Source organism: Neolamprologus multifasciatus, chromosome 11 (genome assembly GCF_963576455.1).
Source record: "Neolamprologus multifasciatus chromosome 11, fNeoMul1.2, whole genome shotgun sequence".
NCBI lineage: Eukaryota > Metazoa > Chordata > Actinopteri > Cichliformes > Cichlidae > Neolamprologus > Neolamprologus multifasciatus.
In genome coordinates, this window is record NC_140449.1 from 11466325 (window position 1) to 11483882 (window position 17558).

The 17558-nt window shown below is 38.8% G+C and overlaps 1 protein-coding gene across 6 annotated transcripts in view; it reads right to left on the reverse strand.

The window, feature by feature from the left end:
* Nucleotides 1-17558, reverse strand: part of LOC146507873 (CUB and sushi domain-containing protein 3-like) — a 147736-nt gene that overhangs the window by 35425 nt on the left and 94753 nt on the right. For all 6 annotated transcript variants that reach the window (XR_014876682.1, XR_014876681.1, XM_085176331.1 and 3 more), the window contains 5 exons: nt 14665-14838; nt 13463-13636; nt 11114-11299; nt 7116-7289; nt 586-768 (listed from right to left, as the gene is read on the reverse strand). Coding sequence is in view for 4 of the 6 variants with exons in the window: in XM_085176331.1 (XP_085032457.1) it covers nt 586-768; nt 7116-7289; nt 11114-11299; nt 13463-13636; nt 14665-14838 (891 nt within the window). In the remaining 2 variants the exon portion in view is untranslated. The remainder of the gene's footprint in view (nt 1-585; nt 769-7115; nt 7290-11113; nt 11300-13462; nt 13637-14664; nt 14839-17558) is intronic.

Here is a 17558-nt window from a genome sequence, read left to right on the forward strand (position 1 = left end):
TGTACTATACTTTTAGAAACTTTGAAATACTTCTGAAGTTCTCTTCTAACTTTAAGCTTCAGTCCTTCCCATAATGCAACCATTGTCTTTTAAATCGTAAGCCCAAGGGTTATTTCACGTCTTTTTTGGTAAAATGACTTGTATATTAAAACTTGAGACTCTCTCCAAAGAGACAGTCCTTTTCATCAGTTGATTACTGCTTCCTGCAACAACCAAACCCAACTTTATGCGGTGGAGTGCCCCTTTAACATAAAGCAGAGGTTCAAGAACTTTGTCTGGATAACCCTACAGTATAATCCAAATAAGGTTTAAAGCGGATAAAGTCTGATCGCTTCAAAAAGAAAAGCCCTTCAAACCAGATATCTGGTAATATTCAGCGCTGCATGTTTCTTTTCTTTCTACCAGAAAGACAAGAAACTATCGGGATTCAGTACGTGGCCTCATGGAACCACGCAGCTCTCTCTGTATCTGTAGGAGCTTAAATGTGTGCCTTTGTGTAAAGAAATATTTGTGTGTTAGCTCTGAGTTTGACTCCAGCGTGTTTCATACATAACATCAAAGCGATATTTTAAAGATTTCTCTTACGTTTGCAGAACGGCTGTTTGCCAGACCAGGTCCCATTGGGGAAGCAGATCCTCTCTGCTGAGCCATACAGTGTATGTCCCACTGCGCAGGTAAAGCGCACTTTGCTGCGCACTTTGAAGTTCCCTGCCTCCCTGCTGGCATGGGCAGGTGTGCCTGGATCCCCACAGGTGCCCGTCGAGTCACCTGCAATGAGAGATAAAACAGACATTGAGCAATGAAAACAAGACGGCGAAGATGCCATCCACCTCACGGACTGTGTGTACGTTCTCAGACGGATCCTTTTAAGTTTGTATGGCAGTGAATTGCAACACAATGTTTCTGTCTGCGAGACAGAAGACAATACAAGGAGGGCTTTGAGTCAAACTGGATAACGCCTGAGTCTTCCAGGAACCAGTCGTAAAACATACAATGCACCGATGAGCAGTTGTCACCATGCCAACAGCCTGGAGGACCAATACTTCTCATAGTTTTGACACCAGGAGCTTTCTGTCCATAAAATCAGCAGTGCTAGCATTAAAAGGCAACCAGCTGTGGCTATGTGAAATGATGAATACCGTTTGACCTCTAGAGATAAATGCTTTTTCATTATCTTGAAATATACCTTCTGTCCTTTGTTCTGTGGAGGAACATACAGTACTTTCAGTGTCACCACCTCACACCACCTATCATGCATGTCAGTGAATTAAATCATAAAAAAAGTTGCTGTCTCTCTCACTAATTCCCTTTATGTTTCCATTAGTCTCGTCTCTGTCGGCTGAAAGAAATAGGACGTGTTCTCCTTCTAAGCCATCGGAAATGAGAGAGAGATGCCAGGTATGGAATCAGGGCAGTGACATCACTGCTGAAGATTTTACGTTGCGATGAAGAGCAAGCCTAGCTGAGTGGTGCATTTTTTAGGATGGAGTCTTTGGTGGGGTAGTTTTGTATTTACTAGAGACATCCATCAGACCAAAGGAAAGAAGCACATAACACTAACTGCCACTTCTATTGTTGCTGCTGCTCCATTCTCTCACAGAAAGGAGTTGAAGATAGAAAAAAAAGTCAAATGTTTGGCTTCAGAGGAATAACAAACAGAGAGATGCAGATTTATAGAAACAGACATTTAAATTGATAGAAGGATAGATAGACAGATAGATGATCTCTCTGATGGATTTATATTTATTGGCTTTAAGATCCTGTTCCTTGAGCTGTGCACACACCCCGTGCATCACTGCCTGCTTGATTGCAGCTGTTCTCCGTTTACACAGCAGCAAACAGCTGCAGTAATACTGGACTTGTTGACAAAGCCTCGCTGCACAAACACAAAGCTCATATCTTCTACACACATCCCACTGCTCAAATGTGCACAAACTGCATTTGTCAGGTCAAGGGGCCCACGGCTGGAGAAGATAAGTTTGCGTTTGGCCATGAATGTGTATGTCATTCCATATATATGTGTGCCATTACGGCATACATGTGAGTGCTTGTACTTGTTCTCATCTCTGCATGCAAGTTCAGAATATGCATGCATATCGCGCATGCCAATGTCGTGCGTATGTGTCTCTCTATGTGTGTGTGGGTGTGTATATATGGCTCACAGCAGCTGTCGGTACTTCATTAGTCTCCTCTGGTTAGGTGAGGCAGGCTGACTCGGCATGCACTGTGACAGCTATAATCTTACTAATTGGGATGGTGGTGGATTTGGTTTGAATCGGGAGTTAATGTCCGTTCACCAGGCTCCCTTTGTGAGGAAATAATAAGGCCTTCAACTCAGCCATGCAACAGACTAGGACAAAAGGGGAATGGACTGGCAAGAGGTTTTAAGACCCATCGTACTAATTAACAAGAGAGGGCAGATGAGAGCGGAAGGATAGATGCATAGACATGCGCATGGATGAGAACCGCTGCTGACGCTGGGCTGGACTTCTGATTAATTTATAGTTATACTTATTTTGTTGCTACTGGCGATGAATACTCTCTGAGAATGATAATGTGGTATTTCCATAGCACTGATAAAGCTATCTCTAGACAATGTAGCAACCTTTCTGTAAACAAATATGGCCATCAACAAAGCAGGAGCTTAGAGTAAAAGGACGAGACATCATGCAGGGACTTGGAAAAAAAAAAAAAGAGAGCGAGAGAAACATTTAAACACAGATTAACATTTTCTAGATAGATAACATGGTTGTAGTAAGTCTGACAATTCTTTAGGCTGATGTGCCAGTTAAAACTAGGTGCTAAAGTGTACACTTGCACTGATTTAAAACTCTGCAGGCATTTGGTGCTTCGCAACTTCACTTCCTGTAGGCAACAACCGAGCTCCAGCTGTGTTGTTGTTCCCGTTTCTGCTACAGCTGGAACAGATGTTTACTGCCAGGTCTAAATTCATCAAGCCTCCTAATGATGAGCTAGTGATCTACAATGGTACATTCTTCCCATTATAAGCTGCAGTTTTCATAGTTAATTAGGAGCTCTGCTGCAGTTACATATAATACTATGTGACAACGTGATAGAACGAAGCCTTCCCGATCTGTATCAACATAATCCGAGTTCTGAGTGTCACAGTTTCCTGCTCGAGTCTGTATTTAGATACTGCACCTATAGGTTATAGTTCTGCTTGTCAGTCCACATTAGGGATTCGTTAGAGATATGAAGGTTTCATCTGTTCTTTTTCTGGGCCTGAGTGACTGCACTGCATACATCTGTCAGAGTGGGAAAAAAAAGATAAAATGGCTGAATTCTTTAAAAAAAAAAGTATACATAAATTTTAATAGTATGCACACATCCAACTGTTTAGTTTAAAAGTTTGAAGATTTCTTGAAACTTAACAAGCTTGTCAAACTTATCCTCTTAGTTTGTGTTAGTGATGTAAATTTACACATGTCAGGAATGTCTCTTGCAGCCACTTTTATATTCAGTATTTCATATTCCAGCTATAATCAGTTAAACAGTTGTATAATGTATGGGTGAGTGCAGGCCCTTTGCTAAGTCCTGAAAAATACTGCCACAGCATAGTGGAACAGTGGTTAGCACCGACGGCTCACAGCAAAAAGGTTCCTGGTTTAAGGCCAGACTGGGGCCTTACCGTGTGAAGTTTGTTTGTTTGTCCTTTCTGTGCCTGTGTGGGTTTCCTCCACTTACTCTGGCTACCTTGCACAGTCCAGACACATGTCAGATTATTTGGTGATTCTAAAGTCACAATGGGTGTCAATGTGAGTGCGGATGCTCCTCTGTCTCTATCTTTAATTCTGTGACCTGCCCACCCATGATGTGGAAGAAAATGGAAGGATGGGTCTGAAATTTCAATAAATGTCTTGAAACTTATCAATGCCTTTTGTTAGTGATCTTGTAAAGTGTGTCCAAAGAATATACAAGAAGACCTGTAGGTGCATACCTGGGGATTTCTGTGTAGATTTTGCACGTGTGGATGTCCTCCAGGTACTCTAACTTCCTCCCACAGTGTCAGTCCAAAGACATGTCAGGTTAATTGGCGATTCTAAATTGTATACCTCATATCCATGAACAAAGTGCTTAAACTGTGTAGGATAAAGCATTGTGCTGATGCTGCTAAAATGTGGACTAAAGTCTAGGTTACACCTATTTGTGGACACAGAGACAGACAGAGACCCAACAGGTGAGTAGTCAATGCAGCACCTGGGTGCATGTGTAGATGATACATTGTAATGTAAATTCTCTGCAGATGAGTTCATGCAGGCACCAAAACAGGCAGCCACACAGACCATCATGTGGTGATGACATTCATGCCAAATTTACTTAACAGTTAAAACCAACGCCTTTAAAGGGGTCCAAGAAAAAGCCTTCGAATGGCAAGTTTATATGTTTAAGTGACGCAAAGATTGAGTTGCCTGGCCTCAATAACCACAGTTATGCAAGGAGGATTCTGTGGCTATTTTCCTTCCAGTGACACCGGTGCAGTACTATGTCAAAGTCTTGAGCCATTTCTCTTTTCTTAATATTTTGCTTCTGAGGAACCAGATTTTCTTATATATTTTTTTAAAGTGGTGTTGAGTAGTAGCTCCCCAAGGTTTTCTTTTTTTTTTCTTTTTTTTTCTTTTTTTGCCTGTCCCGTTTGGCTCTTTTGCCATCAGAATTATTGTCTAAAGAAAGACAATAAATGAAGAAAGATGCCCAACGGATTTACTTTACCAAATTGACCATCCCAGCTTTGCCGTAATGGTCCATTTGATTCACCTTTTATTGTTTATTTTATTTTCACTTGCTGAATACGGGATCCTCAAGGTTTTTCTTTTTAACTGCACAAATAAGTTCCCAGAGATGATTCAAGATCATTTTTGATCACAAATGTATTTGGTTTGAAAGAAGTACCCCTTTACGTTTAAGCAGCATCTGCTATATTAATACAAAATGTGTTTCAGCACAAAGTTATTTAATCTGCATTTTGTAATCTAAGTATATACAAGGAAAGTCCATATTTTGTGACCATATTTCTCCTTTAACTTCTTGGGTTACAGTAAACTAAAGGTTTCTTATTTCCAATTGAATTATCTGGTTGTTGTGGCCCAGGACTGTTGGTCTGCAGAAGTTTCTCCAGATATTTACTCGCTTAACAGCAATGCACTTGACAACGACATTATAGATAGTCAGGAACAGACCTAATTTTGGCTTCAGTGATCAAATTTTTCATGAGTTGATGTTGATTATGTTTATGACAAGTTAAATAAAAAAACAAAAAAACAAGACTGGCGGTTAAATGTTTAATTTATTTAGCCAAGAATAATGCAGTGTATAAAACTAGGTTTCCTCTGATAAAAACAGGAATTTTAGAGTAATGTTAGAGAGGGTTAGGGTTAACCCTATTTGAGCTCATGCTGATCAAATTGCCTTGCCATCAAACGCCAAACTGCTTTTAAAATCTAGGTGACAGGCAATAAAAATAAAAATACCTGGAATCATTATCTAGCTTTGTAAAACCAATAACAGTACAATTATATGCTTTATTGGTTTCACAAGAAAATGTAGGTTCCAAGAAAGACTAAACCTTTGTGCATTTGTTTTCTCTGTTTTATTTTGCAATGAAATAATGAAATGAAAACTATGTGGGATAAATTTAAGACTGTGCTTCCTTGTGCATCTGCGCTCTTCCCTAAGAATCTAACGTCTGTATTGCCTCAGTACTTCTCAACTGTCTGAGCAAATAGAATATAAGTATAAGGTAAGTAGAGAGTTCACACTCCCATTGAAAGAAGTGGGAAAAAATAACCGCCACACAAGTCTGCTTACAAATATTACTTCTGGGTCAGTGAGTTGAGCAAAGAAAGTGAACATTCAGTAAAGAGAATCCACTTAAATGGTCAGGAATGCTTAAGTGTGATGAGAGGAAAGTGCTCAGGGGGGATTAAGGGGGAAGTTTGAAGTTCTGCAGACATGCTATAAGCCTCTCTCTCTCTTTTTTTACAGTTTTCAGAAAACATCAAGGGGAGATTCACGAGCCTAATGTACTGAACATAGTAAACAAAGTTGTGCAAAAAAAGAGAGGTTTTGTCAAGGGTGATATCGCTCACTCAATTTGAGTGTCTCAGCAGGAAGCAACAATTGCGTTGCCAAATTCTTTGGTTTAGGTGCAAATATATACATCCTGATCATGAAGAGAAACGATAGGTAAGGGCTATGGTTTGGCACTAATCTGGCTCTGAGTACTTTTTCTGGTCTTCATCAGCGAAATTCAGATATGTCAGATAAACAGGAGTGCCTGCTCTAAAAGTGAAATACTGCTTTGAGTAGATGGGAAAATTGTTCGCAATAATGAGCAAATGTACATTAAATCCAGTAAGAGCTCCACAGGGTCTTAATTTGTGGGCAATAATTGGCTCACTTGGCTGATATCTGACCCAATATCCCATTAATACTAGCACACTAAAACCTTTCGACATTGTGTTGCTGTATTAATTTGAATAATCTGGTAGGTTTCAAATAAAATGCAGTCTTATCTCTTGTTTCATCTACGTCTTGCACTATTCCACAAATACAGACAGTTTTGGTTTAATTTGTCTTAAAACCCGATTAATAAATTGAACTAAATTATGTGTGTGTTGCTTCTAGCATTGACAAATTCAATTTATGCTATTTAACAGTAGTCTGTGCCATTATTCAGAGAACTGGACATTTCTTCTGTAAAAAAAAAAAAAAAAGATGCTGAATTTTTCACCACAAACACAATTCCATTAAACTCTATCATACTGGAGCATGTTGAGATATTCTAGAGATATCTCAAAGCTCCACAAATCAAACCAAAACCACACTTAACCTCTTGTGTGGATATCACAAAAGGTTAAGTGTGGAAAAAGTGTTTAAATGAAACCTTTAAATCACATCACTTTCCATTAATTTAGAAATACAAATGAAAGGACAGAGATTAAAAGGAATTTACAAAATAAACGAAAATACCCAAATACTGATTTAAAATTCTCAAGGCAAAGTAAAAAAGCCAGACTTTTATTGTTTTATAGCTTGAATGTGTTCAGGACTGCCTCTGTTTATATGCACACCTAAATTTCTGTGTATCTGTGTACCTGAGCAGTGGGGCAGCGGACCACTCCAGTGTCCATTCAGTTGACAGGCGAGTGATGAGTCTCCTATTAGCTGGTGGTCTCCAAGGCATGAGTAGCGCACTGTGGATCCAAATGTAAACTTCTCCCCACTCATGACTGCATGCGGAGGTACACCTGGATGACCACAGTCCACTTCTGCATGATAGAGAGGGAGGAGAAGGGCAATTATTAGCATGAAAAAATGGATGGGTGGATTTTTGTTGCATGCCTCAACACACCTGATGAAATCACTATTCACACGATTACCAGTGCCAGTGGGATTCTTTAAAAAAAAATTTTTTTTTAAACTATTTTATGAGAAACAGTTTAATAGAAGAGGAACCATTTTGACTGCATTATTTACCATTTCATTGAAATATCAAAATATCTAGTGAGCTGAGGTGGATGATGCACATGCAATGTATCATTGTGACACAGCCGGACATGAATGACGCCCTGTCAGAAGCAGCAGCTAGTCCAGGACACTTCTTTGATTTCTAATCTACAAGGAGTTCAGAGAAGCTTGTGTTGAAAATGCAGTCTGAGTAGATTAATGTGCCTTGGTGTGTAAAAGAGAAATTTATTTGCTTTCTGTACTGTCGTAATCATTTTTCATCTAAAAGTGATTTGATGCACAGACACACTGTGAGTACTGGGACAGTTACAGATGTGTTTGTTGTTTGAGCTCTTTATGCTACAAGATAATCAATTTGAAAGAGATAAATGATACCAAGTTAAAATGCCAGGTTTAAGTTCATACAACATAAACACTGAAAGAAAGAGTTTGAATTATACAAATGAAGTCAAATGCTTTGATATACAGTGGTGCTCAGAAGTTTACATACATTCATCACAGGCGTGAATATTGCAGTAATTTTAATTATGTGCTTTGAATGATTTCTTTGAGCTGTTGTTTTTCCAGGGTGGGATGGTTGTACAGTATACATACATAATGACTTTAAAAACCAAAATTGGGTGTGCAAGTTTGAATTTATTTAGGATGTTTTCTAATCCACACAGGGTAAAAGTATGCATACACGTTCAAGTATGTATATTCCATATTTGGTTTAAATTCCTTTAGCAAGTTGCACTTTGACCAGAAGCTCTTGTTAGCTATCAATAAGCTTCTGGTATAAATGTGGCTGGATGTTTGACCACTCTTCTTTGCAGAACTGGAAAGGTTCATGACTTTCATAGCACAGATGTGGCTTGTGGTTGAGGAAAACACCAAACTATGTCTACTTTTAAAGAGCCTAGCTGTTGCTTTGAGGTGAAGTTGAGTAACTGCACTTTGTGCAATGTACCAGTACCAGTGGCAGCATAACAACCCCAAAGTACCTACTACAGTGTTCTCAGATTAGAAAGTCTCACCTTTACTCGTCTAGGAGGTATTTGTCATTCTGGTCAAATACCTCCTTCTTTGTCTCGTCTGACCATTCTTATGCTGCCAAAGACAAACTACTAAATGTAGTCAATAACCACTAACAATAAGTTAAAAGGCCTTGGCAAGATAAGATTTTGTTTAGCTTTTAGCATAACTTTAAGATTTAAGTGAGTGTATGTATTTATTTGAGCCTGTATGTATACTTTTATGCTATGTGGATTAGAAAACATCCAAAATGCATCAAAAATTCTGCACCAAATTCTTATTTTTTAAAGTCATTGAAGATCTGGACAATCATCCCGTACTGGAAAATGAGCAGTTGAAAGAAATTGTGATGAGTGTATGTAATAGTCTGACCATAACCAGAGAACAACGTTGTGTATTCTCTAGTGATGTTTTTTCCAGGACTTTTTCTGCAGCTCCCTTTTGTTGTGGTCCTCAGGAAGCAGACTGCAAATCAATCAGGCTGAGACCAGGTGATTGACTCAGACAATCGGATATTTCTCATCTTCACCTTCCCTTAACAGCTATGCATATTTGCTTTGCTGAAAGATTACATTTTTCTGAGTTTTTAAGCAACTGGCTAAATTGAAGCACACAGAAAGCTTTTTTATACCTTGGGATTTATCCTGTTGGTTCTACCATAAATATTAATAAATGCCAGTATGCTTATTCCAAAGACTACAAGAAATTTTCTTTCCCCTTTCTCTCATTTTCATAGAGGTGTACTTTTGTTTCATCAGTTCACAAAACGTTTTCCACCAGTTTCTCTTCCAGTTTCTACTCTAAATGTTTGCCAACTACAACCTGGTATTTCTGTTTTTCAGACTTACTAGAGCTTTGAATTTCAATCCTCTGAGGCTCTGCTCATGCAGGACAAATGGTTTTCTGGTTATTCAAAAGAATTGTACTCCTTGGTCTAATAGGTTCTTTGCCATTTTGTAGTATTCTTGTGACTACTCACTTTTCTGGATGTACCTGTAACTGGCCGATCCATTTTCAGGATTATTGGCTGGCTATTATGAGCTTCTCTACCTTCTTTACTTGAATGATCACCTTTTTTCCCCCTTATACTAAAAAATACATCCACCTCAACAGAATGGTAGTTCAACTCTGAGACATACAGCACCCAAGAAAAATTACTGACCACTTATCCACTTATTTTTGAATTGTTGCAATCAGCGCACTACGCATCTGTGGCTATCTCTTTCAAACACTTCTTTCAATATTGAAGCACTGAAATTACAGGTGAGACTTGACACTTTATTATATCATCTATTATTTTATTTCAGATTTAATGTGCATAATGAGGCACAAACCCAATTGAATAAAAATTCCCGGTGCAGTGTAACAGAGCGGACACACTTCATATAAAATTCTCACTGTATGGATTTGAAGCCTAAAACCTGCTTTATCACTTTCTCTGCTACTTTTTTCTTCTTCTGACCTTTATGCTTGTTTGTAGGAGCTGTCATTTAATCAGCTTAGTCTCATAATGCAAAGTAAGATTCTGCAGTTTTGCAAAGCTAATTTTGTAACAAAGTCACTGATGCCTGGAGCAGTGAATAAACATTTGAGAGAGACACTCCTGTGTATCTCTTTAATTACTATTCTGTTTGATAAAATAAATGCTGCGCGTCATCTCTCTACCATGAAATGAAGTGCTTTTTGAGCCTGTGTGGAAAATGTGGAGGTTTACTTTAGATAATTTCGCTAGAAATAGGTCGACAAACATAGATTTTTACATCAATGCTGTAACTGCAATAAGTTAATTAACCGATTCGCACTACAACCTGGTTTGCCTCTTACCTGTAGTTATTTTTATTTAATTTAATAACTGTACAGTACTCTGTTTATAGTAACCATTGTCCTTAATGTAAATATGTAAGAAAAATTGTGTATGTTTCTGTTCCGTGTCCTGTGTACTGTTTGTTTGTATATGTGTCTTTTTGGCTGCTGTTACAACCAAATTTCCCCTTGTGGGACAATTAAAGGATTATTCTATTCTCTATTCTATTCTATTACTGCTGGCAGCCTCGTGCAGAAACAGAGTGCATGATGAACCAGGTGTTTGAGAGCCACATTACAACCTGGGATAACCCCTACAGTATATAGATGGTAGTTGCTGCAATTTAAGTGCTTGGTTTTGAGGGAACATTAACTATTGCCTGAACAACTGGCCCTGTGACAGCTTCTCAATTTCTCAGTCAGGCACAGTGTGCCATAACCATAAGCCACTAGGGCATCCCACATTACACAGATGCTCACAATCACACTGTTTAGCAACTTAAACTATCAAAACTCTAAGAAGCAAGAGGGAACACAGATAAAATTGGGCACACTTAGCTGAAAAAACTCATCTTTTCTCTATATGTTTATAAAGTTTCACATTAAATACAGAAGTTACTCTTGGCTGTGGCCTTATTCACAAGGGGTCACCACAGTGGGTAACTCCGTGTATTTGATTTGGTAGGTTTTTACACCATATGGCCTTCCTCACGGAACCCCAAAGGAATTAGTGTGAAATACAGAAAAAGATCCTTAATTATAATTTCAATAATTAAATGACTTTATACTTTAAAACATGCCACTTTACCAATGCATTCCGGTAATGGTTTGTCCCACTGGCCCACCGGCTGGCAGGTGAGCACTGAGGAGCCGAAGAGGTAATATCCAGGGTTGCAATCGTAGAAGACGACGCTCCCGAATGTGAAGTTACCGTGCTCAATCTTACTTTCCCGGATCGAGTTGGCAGGAATACCTGGATCCGTGCAGTTAACCACTGCAAGAAAAAAAAACAGAGAAATGTAGTCATGCCCTGCTTCTTTCTTCAAGCAGACTGTTCATAATGGAAGAACGCAGACAGCCGAATATTGATAGCAGTCCAATTAATTTTTATTGCTTCAAGGATATTTCAGCCAAGATAATTTCAGCCAAATCACCGTTGGAGCTGCATAGCTGAATAAATACTTGTTGAACTAAATGTTGAAAAAAGGGCATTTTGCCCTTTCCAAATACTCCTGTTACCCTGAGTGAAATCGTATTACGCCTGTTTATGGATTCAATTTATAATCTTTATTCTTTTCATCATAAGTGTGCTGTAATCATGTAGTAATGGCTCCTGGCAAACTTTTCATACACATCCTTTAATGATCCTTTTTCAAAGATCATGTAAATAATCTTTGGATGCACATCTTTTGAAGACTGTAATATTTACATAAGCCAAAGTTAATATTCATTTCTTGGCAACATCTCCATCTTGAATATGTATGATCTCTGTACATGTGGTTGCTATGGCACTGAGATGTGTATAGTCATGCCAACGCACTGCAGGAGATGAATTATAACATGCAGTCATTCTTAATTAAACTATAATACCACACTTTATACAGCTAATTCACAGTGACGGTTTTGTCATAGATGAATGTGTAATGTGTTTCCTGGTTCTTTTCCCTATATTGGATCTGGTCACAAATGCTGTGAGTGCGAGCCGTATTTCATAAACATCTATTTTACTTTAACATGTCACTGAGTGTTACATCAACACACTCTTATTTTGCAGCAGTTTAACTCTTCCCAGGTCTCATCACTTGGGATGCTTCTGGAAGACGTGAAGTCTTTTTGTCTTTTGGTTGGAGCCTGGTTTCCGTAATCACTGCCTCTCAGTATGCTCACATGCGAGTTAATAATAGAACTGTTGATGTGACCTAATCACTGGCTTTTTCTGTTTGTTCTGCAAACATGAAAACAAGAGAGCACAGACTATATTTGGCATTGTCAATAAACAGCAATGCTGACAAGACGGTTCACTCAACTGAATGTAGACGAGGGTGAAATTAAGTTCAAAGCAACATCAAGGTTAATCAATAATGCAAATGCGACAAAGCTGGCATAATGTGAGAAATTTTTAGTGGAAACAAACAAGCGGATTTTGACAAAGGGAGTCATGACAATTTAATATCATCTCACTCTATCTTTCACCAGTTCCATCTCTGCAGTGCCAGGAGTAATGAAAACTGTGGCTCTTCATATCTAATTGCCAACAAAAAGCATGCCAAGAGGAGAGGTATTTTTAAATGGGCAAAGTCTGGCAAATCTAGTTTTGGTCCACTAGGTAGGAGACCAATTAAAACAGCAGTGGATACTACTTAGATGCATTTCTCTAATTTGATGAACTCATGATCTGTTTTCTATCTTCTTTTCTGTGAATTTTTAAACTAGTTTACACCATTTAGTACCTATTTACACCAAAACAAAGATTCTTCTTGGAAGCAGAACACATTGCTAATGAGCCTAACACAGGCAAACTACAATTGGTCACAACTTAAAAAAACAAACAAAAAACAAAACAAAAAAACAACCGTCACCTGACACACCCAATAAGATCTCTCCCACTGATTGCGGTCTGAGCTTTCTTGCCTTCAAAATAATCTCTCCCTGCAGCGCGGGGAGAAACTAGCTGTAAAACCGTAGAAACAATTTCCCAATTATAGTCCTCTTTCCATACATTCTGCTGTAAGCTCATTATTGCTGTTTCTCTTCTTTTTTTTTGCTCAGAGGCTTAGGCTCCAGATGTTGCCGCCTAATGCTCTGCCCAGAGAGCGGAGCAGGTAGGATCTGCTCTCATTCAGATCAATAGATGTCTGAGCTCCTCCTCTACCCATTCTGTTTGTTTCCCCATTGCCTGTGCTGTTGCAAGCTGGCTGCTGATTGCTGAATGATCATGATACATCTGCTGGCTGCTGAATTCTTATGGTTTTCCCTGCTTCAGACCTGAATAATCACAAAGCTCCAGCAGAAGCTAGTGTGACCAGGCTGTATTCCATTTCAGCTTACTGGCAGCTGCCTGTTCAAATGATAAACCTTCTAGCCTCTGTTCTATGAAAAAATTAAGAAATTTTCTTTTGCATGTATATGCTGCAGGTGTTCTGTGGTTGGTCCTTACCCCTGCAAGTTGGCGGCTGGTGGCTCCACTGACGGTTGGCCTGGCACTGAGCTGTGGAGGGTCCTTCCAAGGTGTAACCTTTGTTGCAGGAGAAGTGCACCACATCATTGTAGTTGAAGCCATCGCCTGTGGTGCGGCCATAGATAGGGCTACCAGGGTGGCCGCATGTGACAGCTTGAGTTGAAGCACATCACCCAGGTAACATGACAACAGCAGGCGTGAAAGAGGAAAATGACAAATAAAAGGCAGCAAAGAAGGGTTACAAAGAAAACGGAAAGGAGAGAAGGTGAGACAAATACAAAGTGGGTGGGAAAACAGAGAATGAGGTAGAGAGAGAAAATTCAATAAGAATGATTGAGGTCATGTACAGTGACACCTATCACAGAAGAGTCATTATCATACAATGAACCTCGGAGGGCAACGGGGGAATTAGAAGTCAAGACATGATCTCCACTGTGAAAGGGCAAACAGCACATTTTAGAGCATCAATAGGCGAATCAGAGATTGAAACAAATTACAAGGTTATGTATCGACTAAGGACTGATTTCAGTGTTTGCCAAACAAGAAGTGGAGTAAGACACTCTCAGCTTTGGAACAGCATTATTACTTTATAGAAATATGTTATATCTTAAAGGATGTTACAGCAAATCTTTATTTATTGATCTGTGTTCAACAGTACAATTAAATCATTGTGTTTTTGGCTAAACATGTCATGCAAATATATATATTTGCTATTCCTTATAAAATAATCAAATTAAATCCTTATTATTTAAAAAAAGGAGAAAAAACAAATGGACATAGAATAAAATATTCATTTAATTGCATTGCATTATTTTCCCCTGTGCAGGAACGCCTTCTTCTGTCATATTTCTAAACAACATGGGTCAGCAGAGGAGCCGATGAGACGTTTCACCATAGACAGTAGGATAGCTTGTAAGGAGCTGCCTGCACATCCACCAAGGTTTTATTCATTTGACTGTATTGTGCTCAAATTTTCATGCAAACAATGCCTGCCATGCCTGCGACAAGCAATCAACACCGAGGCAGGAGGCTGTGTTGTCAGACACTCACGTGAATTAAACGCAAAGAAACCTGTCCATCTGAATTCAGATTTACACCCCCAAATAAATAAATATATATAAATATATTTTTTAATTGCAATCAAACCTTGCTCTCTTTACAGATTGTGTTAGAGTACTTACAGATACACACTGGCAGATGTCCAGACCAGCTGTGGTCTTGCTGACAGATTCGTACTGAGGAGCCAATGAGCCTAAATCCAGGGTTGCACTGGTAAACCACCGTGTCTCTGTAACCATAGTTTTCTCCAATCACCTGTCCATTCACAATCTGCTCTGGAACGCCACAATGACCGGCTGTAGGGTGGTGGAAAAAAGAATACAATAAATATGTTTATTAAATATTTACACATCTTTCTCAGACAGACCAATTCGATTCTTCAGCATCAGTCAGAGAGATTTATAAAACTCTGATAATAACGAGGCTCAGTTTTTGCTTTTCCTCAATCATTCATGTGGTGCTTCAGTGCTCGAGTTCAACTTTCTATCATTTGTATGTGTTGGAGAATGAAAAGCCTCAAGTGGCTCCCGCTGAACTGACAAATGATAGCTGCAGGGTGGAAACACGATTTTAATTGTGTTACCATGTTTGAATAACTTTAACAACACTATCATAAAACGACACGACTAATTTGGTATTTTTAAAGATCTTGGAATTATATTGTGGTCCAACAAAACCAGTTAGAGTATTAGCTAAACATATTGGAATTTGGAAAGCATTTTTCAGCTCATTATCTCTGAGTTTCCATTTCTAAATTCGTATAATCAGCTGCACTTGTAGTGATAACTTTGCTGTCCTCATCGACAGTAGACAGAGAAACGCATGTGAAATTTAAAATCTGCGCAATATGCTCATGCACATAATCGTATTACTTTCAGCTACAATAAATCCCTTTCAGAGAGCAGGAATCTTGCTGAGATTTGCATTGCCACTTAAAACCTGGGATATTGCCCCTGACTGTGAGTCTGATTTCCCTAATTCACTCCTGCACCCAGAAGCTCAGCCGAGCATTTTATTATCACACTCTATTTGAGAGCAGCCAGATTCTGTGAAGATCATGCTGAAGTAGGCAACTCCCGAAAGGTCCCTGGCTATGTTAACCCTGTCAGTCATATCGCTAAACAAGCTAAAGGTGCCCTCCTTCTAATGAACTGAACCAATCTTGAGCTGAGCTGAGACTGCTCTGCAACTCTGCCGCTAACTGACTAATATAATACATCTGTGAGGCAAATATTCACATTCTGCTGTTGGGCAGGAATGAATGTACAGAGCTGTGATGAGCCATGCTAAGCTAAGCAATAGCATGCTGTCCCTGTTCATACAAATTCTACTAGTGCAGCTTAGCAAGTGTTTTACATTTTGACAGAAGCTGTGGCTCTTCAGCTGCTCTCACGTTTCAAGTTTCACAAGGACAGGATTTACTTTATACTCTACAGAAACCTGCTCCAAGCACTTTTAACAAAGGTATTTGATAAAATTGCTTGCACATATGCCTTAGAGACCATCTTCTAATGGGATCACACCATAACAAATCCATCAATACAGTGCTGTGCAAAAGTCCTGAGCCAAACCTAATATCTTTATATTTTGCTTTTGAAGACTCAGAGTTTCTTGTAATGTTTGAAGTGGTCTTGAGCAAGTAGTTTTCCAGGTTTTCTGAAGGTCTTTTAAAGTTTTACTTTGGACACATTTTCAGCCCAGTCCTTGGATCTGACCATTTTCAGTGGGATGGGTTTTTTTTTTCTTCTTAATCCATTTAACACTGACCTGTGACTTATCCAAAAAAAAGCACCAAACTTAAGTGATGAACCAGTGTTGTGGGTACATATAACATAACTTATCAAAGAACCAATCTTAAATTGCATCTTTAGGCACCTTGTTACTAGCAGTCTGTTAGAAAAACACAACATTTCTTCCCATTTCCTTAACAGAATCTATAAAAAATAAAAGTGAAAAAGAACAGTTTGATTGTATTTTTCAACCAATAAAGTGATTCCCAAAGCTATTAATCAAAAACCCGCAAAAAATGCACCTCCTTAAGAAATCAGGAAAAAAATCCAAGACCTGAAAAAGGACCTGAGTGTTGCATATAGCCCTTGAGTTGATCCTTCTACTGTTTGCAAAACCTTCATCAGAAATGGTCTCAGTAGTGGAGTGGCTGTCAGGAAGCCACGAAACAAAGAGCAAAGGCTTAGGTATACCTTACTTGGCATTTTCTATTCGAAACTGCTTAATTTTTCAGAATGCGACTGATCAACAAACACACTGCTAATGCAGTAAAAGCACACCTGGATAGAAAAACACACAGTGGAGCGCTATCAGAAGCCCGGAGAAGTATTCCTGAAGACTATTCAAAGAAATGACAAGAAAACGTGCCTAAGAAAGTTCAGACTATGATGAAGAATAAAGGTGATCATACCAAATATTCACTTTTAAGCTCACTAGAATTGTACAATCTCTGTTTTTGCCCCATGTATGTTTTACATATTTAATTAAATCACTACACCCATTTTCAATTTCATTGCAAAATGTAAAGAAACTCAAGACTTCTCAAGACAACACTGTACACTGTCATTTATCCCTTGAGTATCTATCGATCACTCGGTTAACTTTAACTGTTGAACTCAACTACAGTTATTTATTTGTTGCACCTTGCACTGTTACTGTGTTCCGGTGTCCGCGTCTTCACAGACTAACACACAGACTCACAAAGTTAATATATTTTTCCAGATACACCATCGTTGGTAGTAAAAAGCAAATTTGACCTCATAATCTCTACAAGGTCTGAAACAGTCTGATGTGTTCCAGTGGCATCACTGAGTCGCAGCATGATGACAAACATGGTATCATCAATGATATCGTCTTAATGCTTTACATTTATTTGCCAAACACACTTGGCAACAGAGGCAATTATAGCCACCCTCTGCTTCCCCATCTGGTTCTTTTCTGGACATGTTTGCCCGATAAAAAAAAAGAAGAAGAAAAAAACCCAGCTCATACTCTGCCAAAGCAGAGT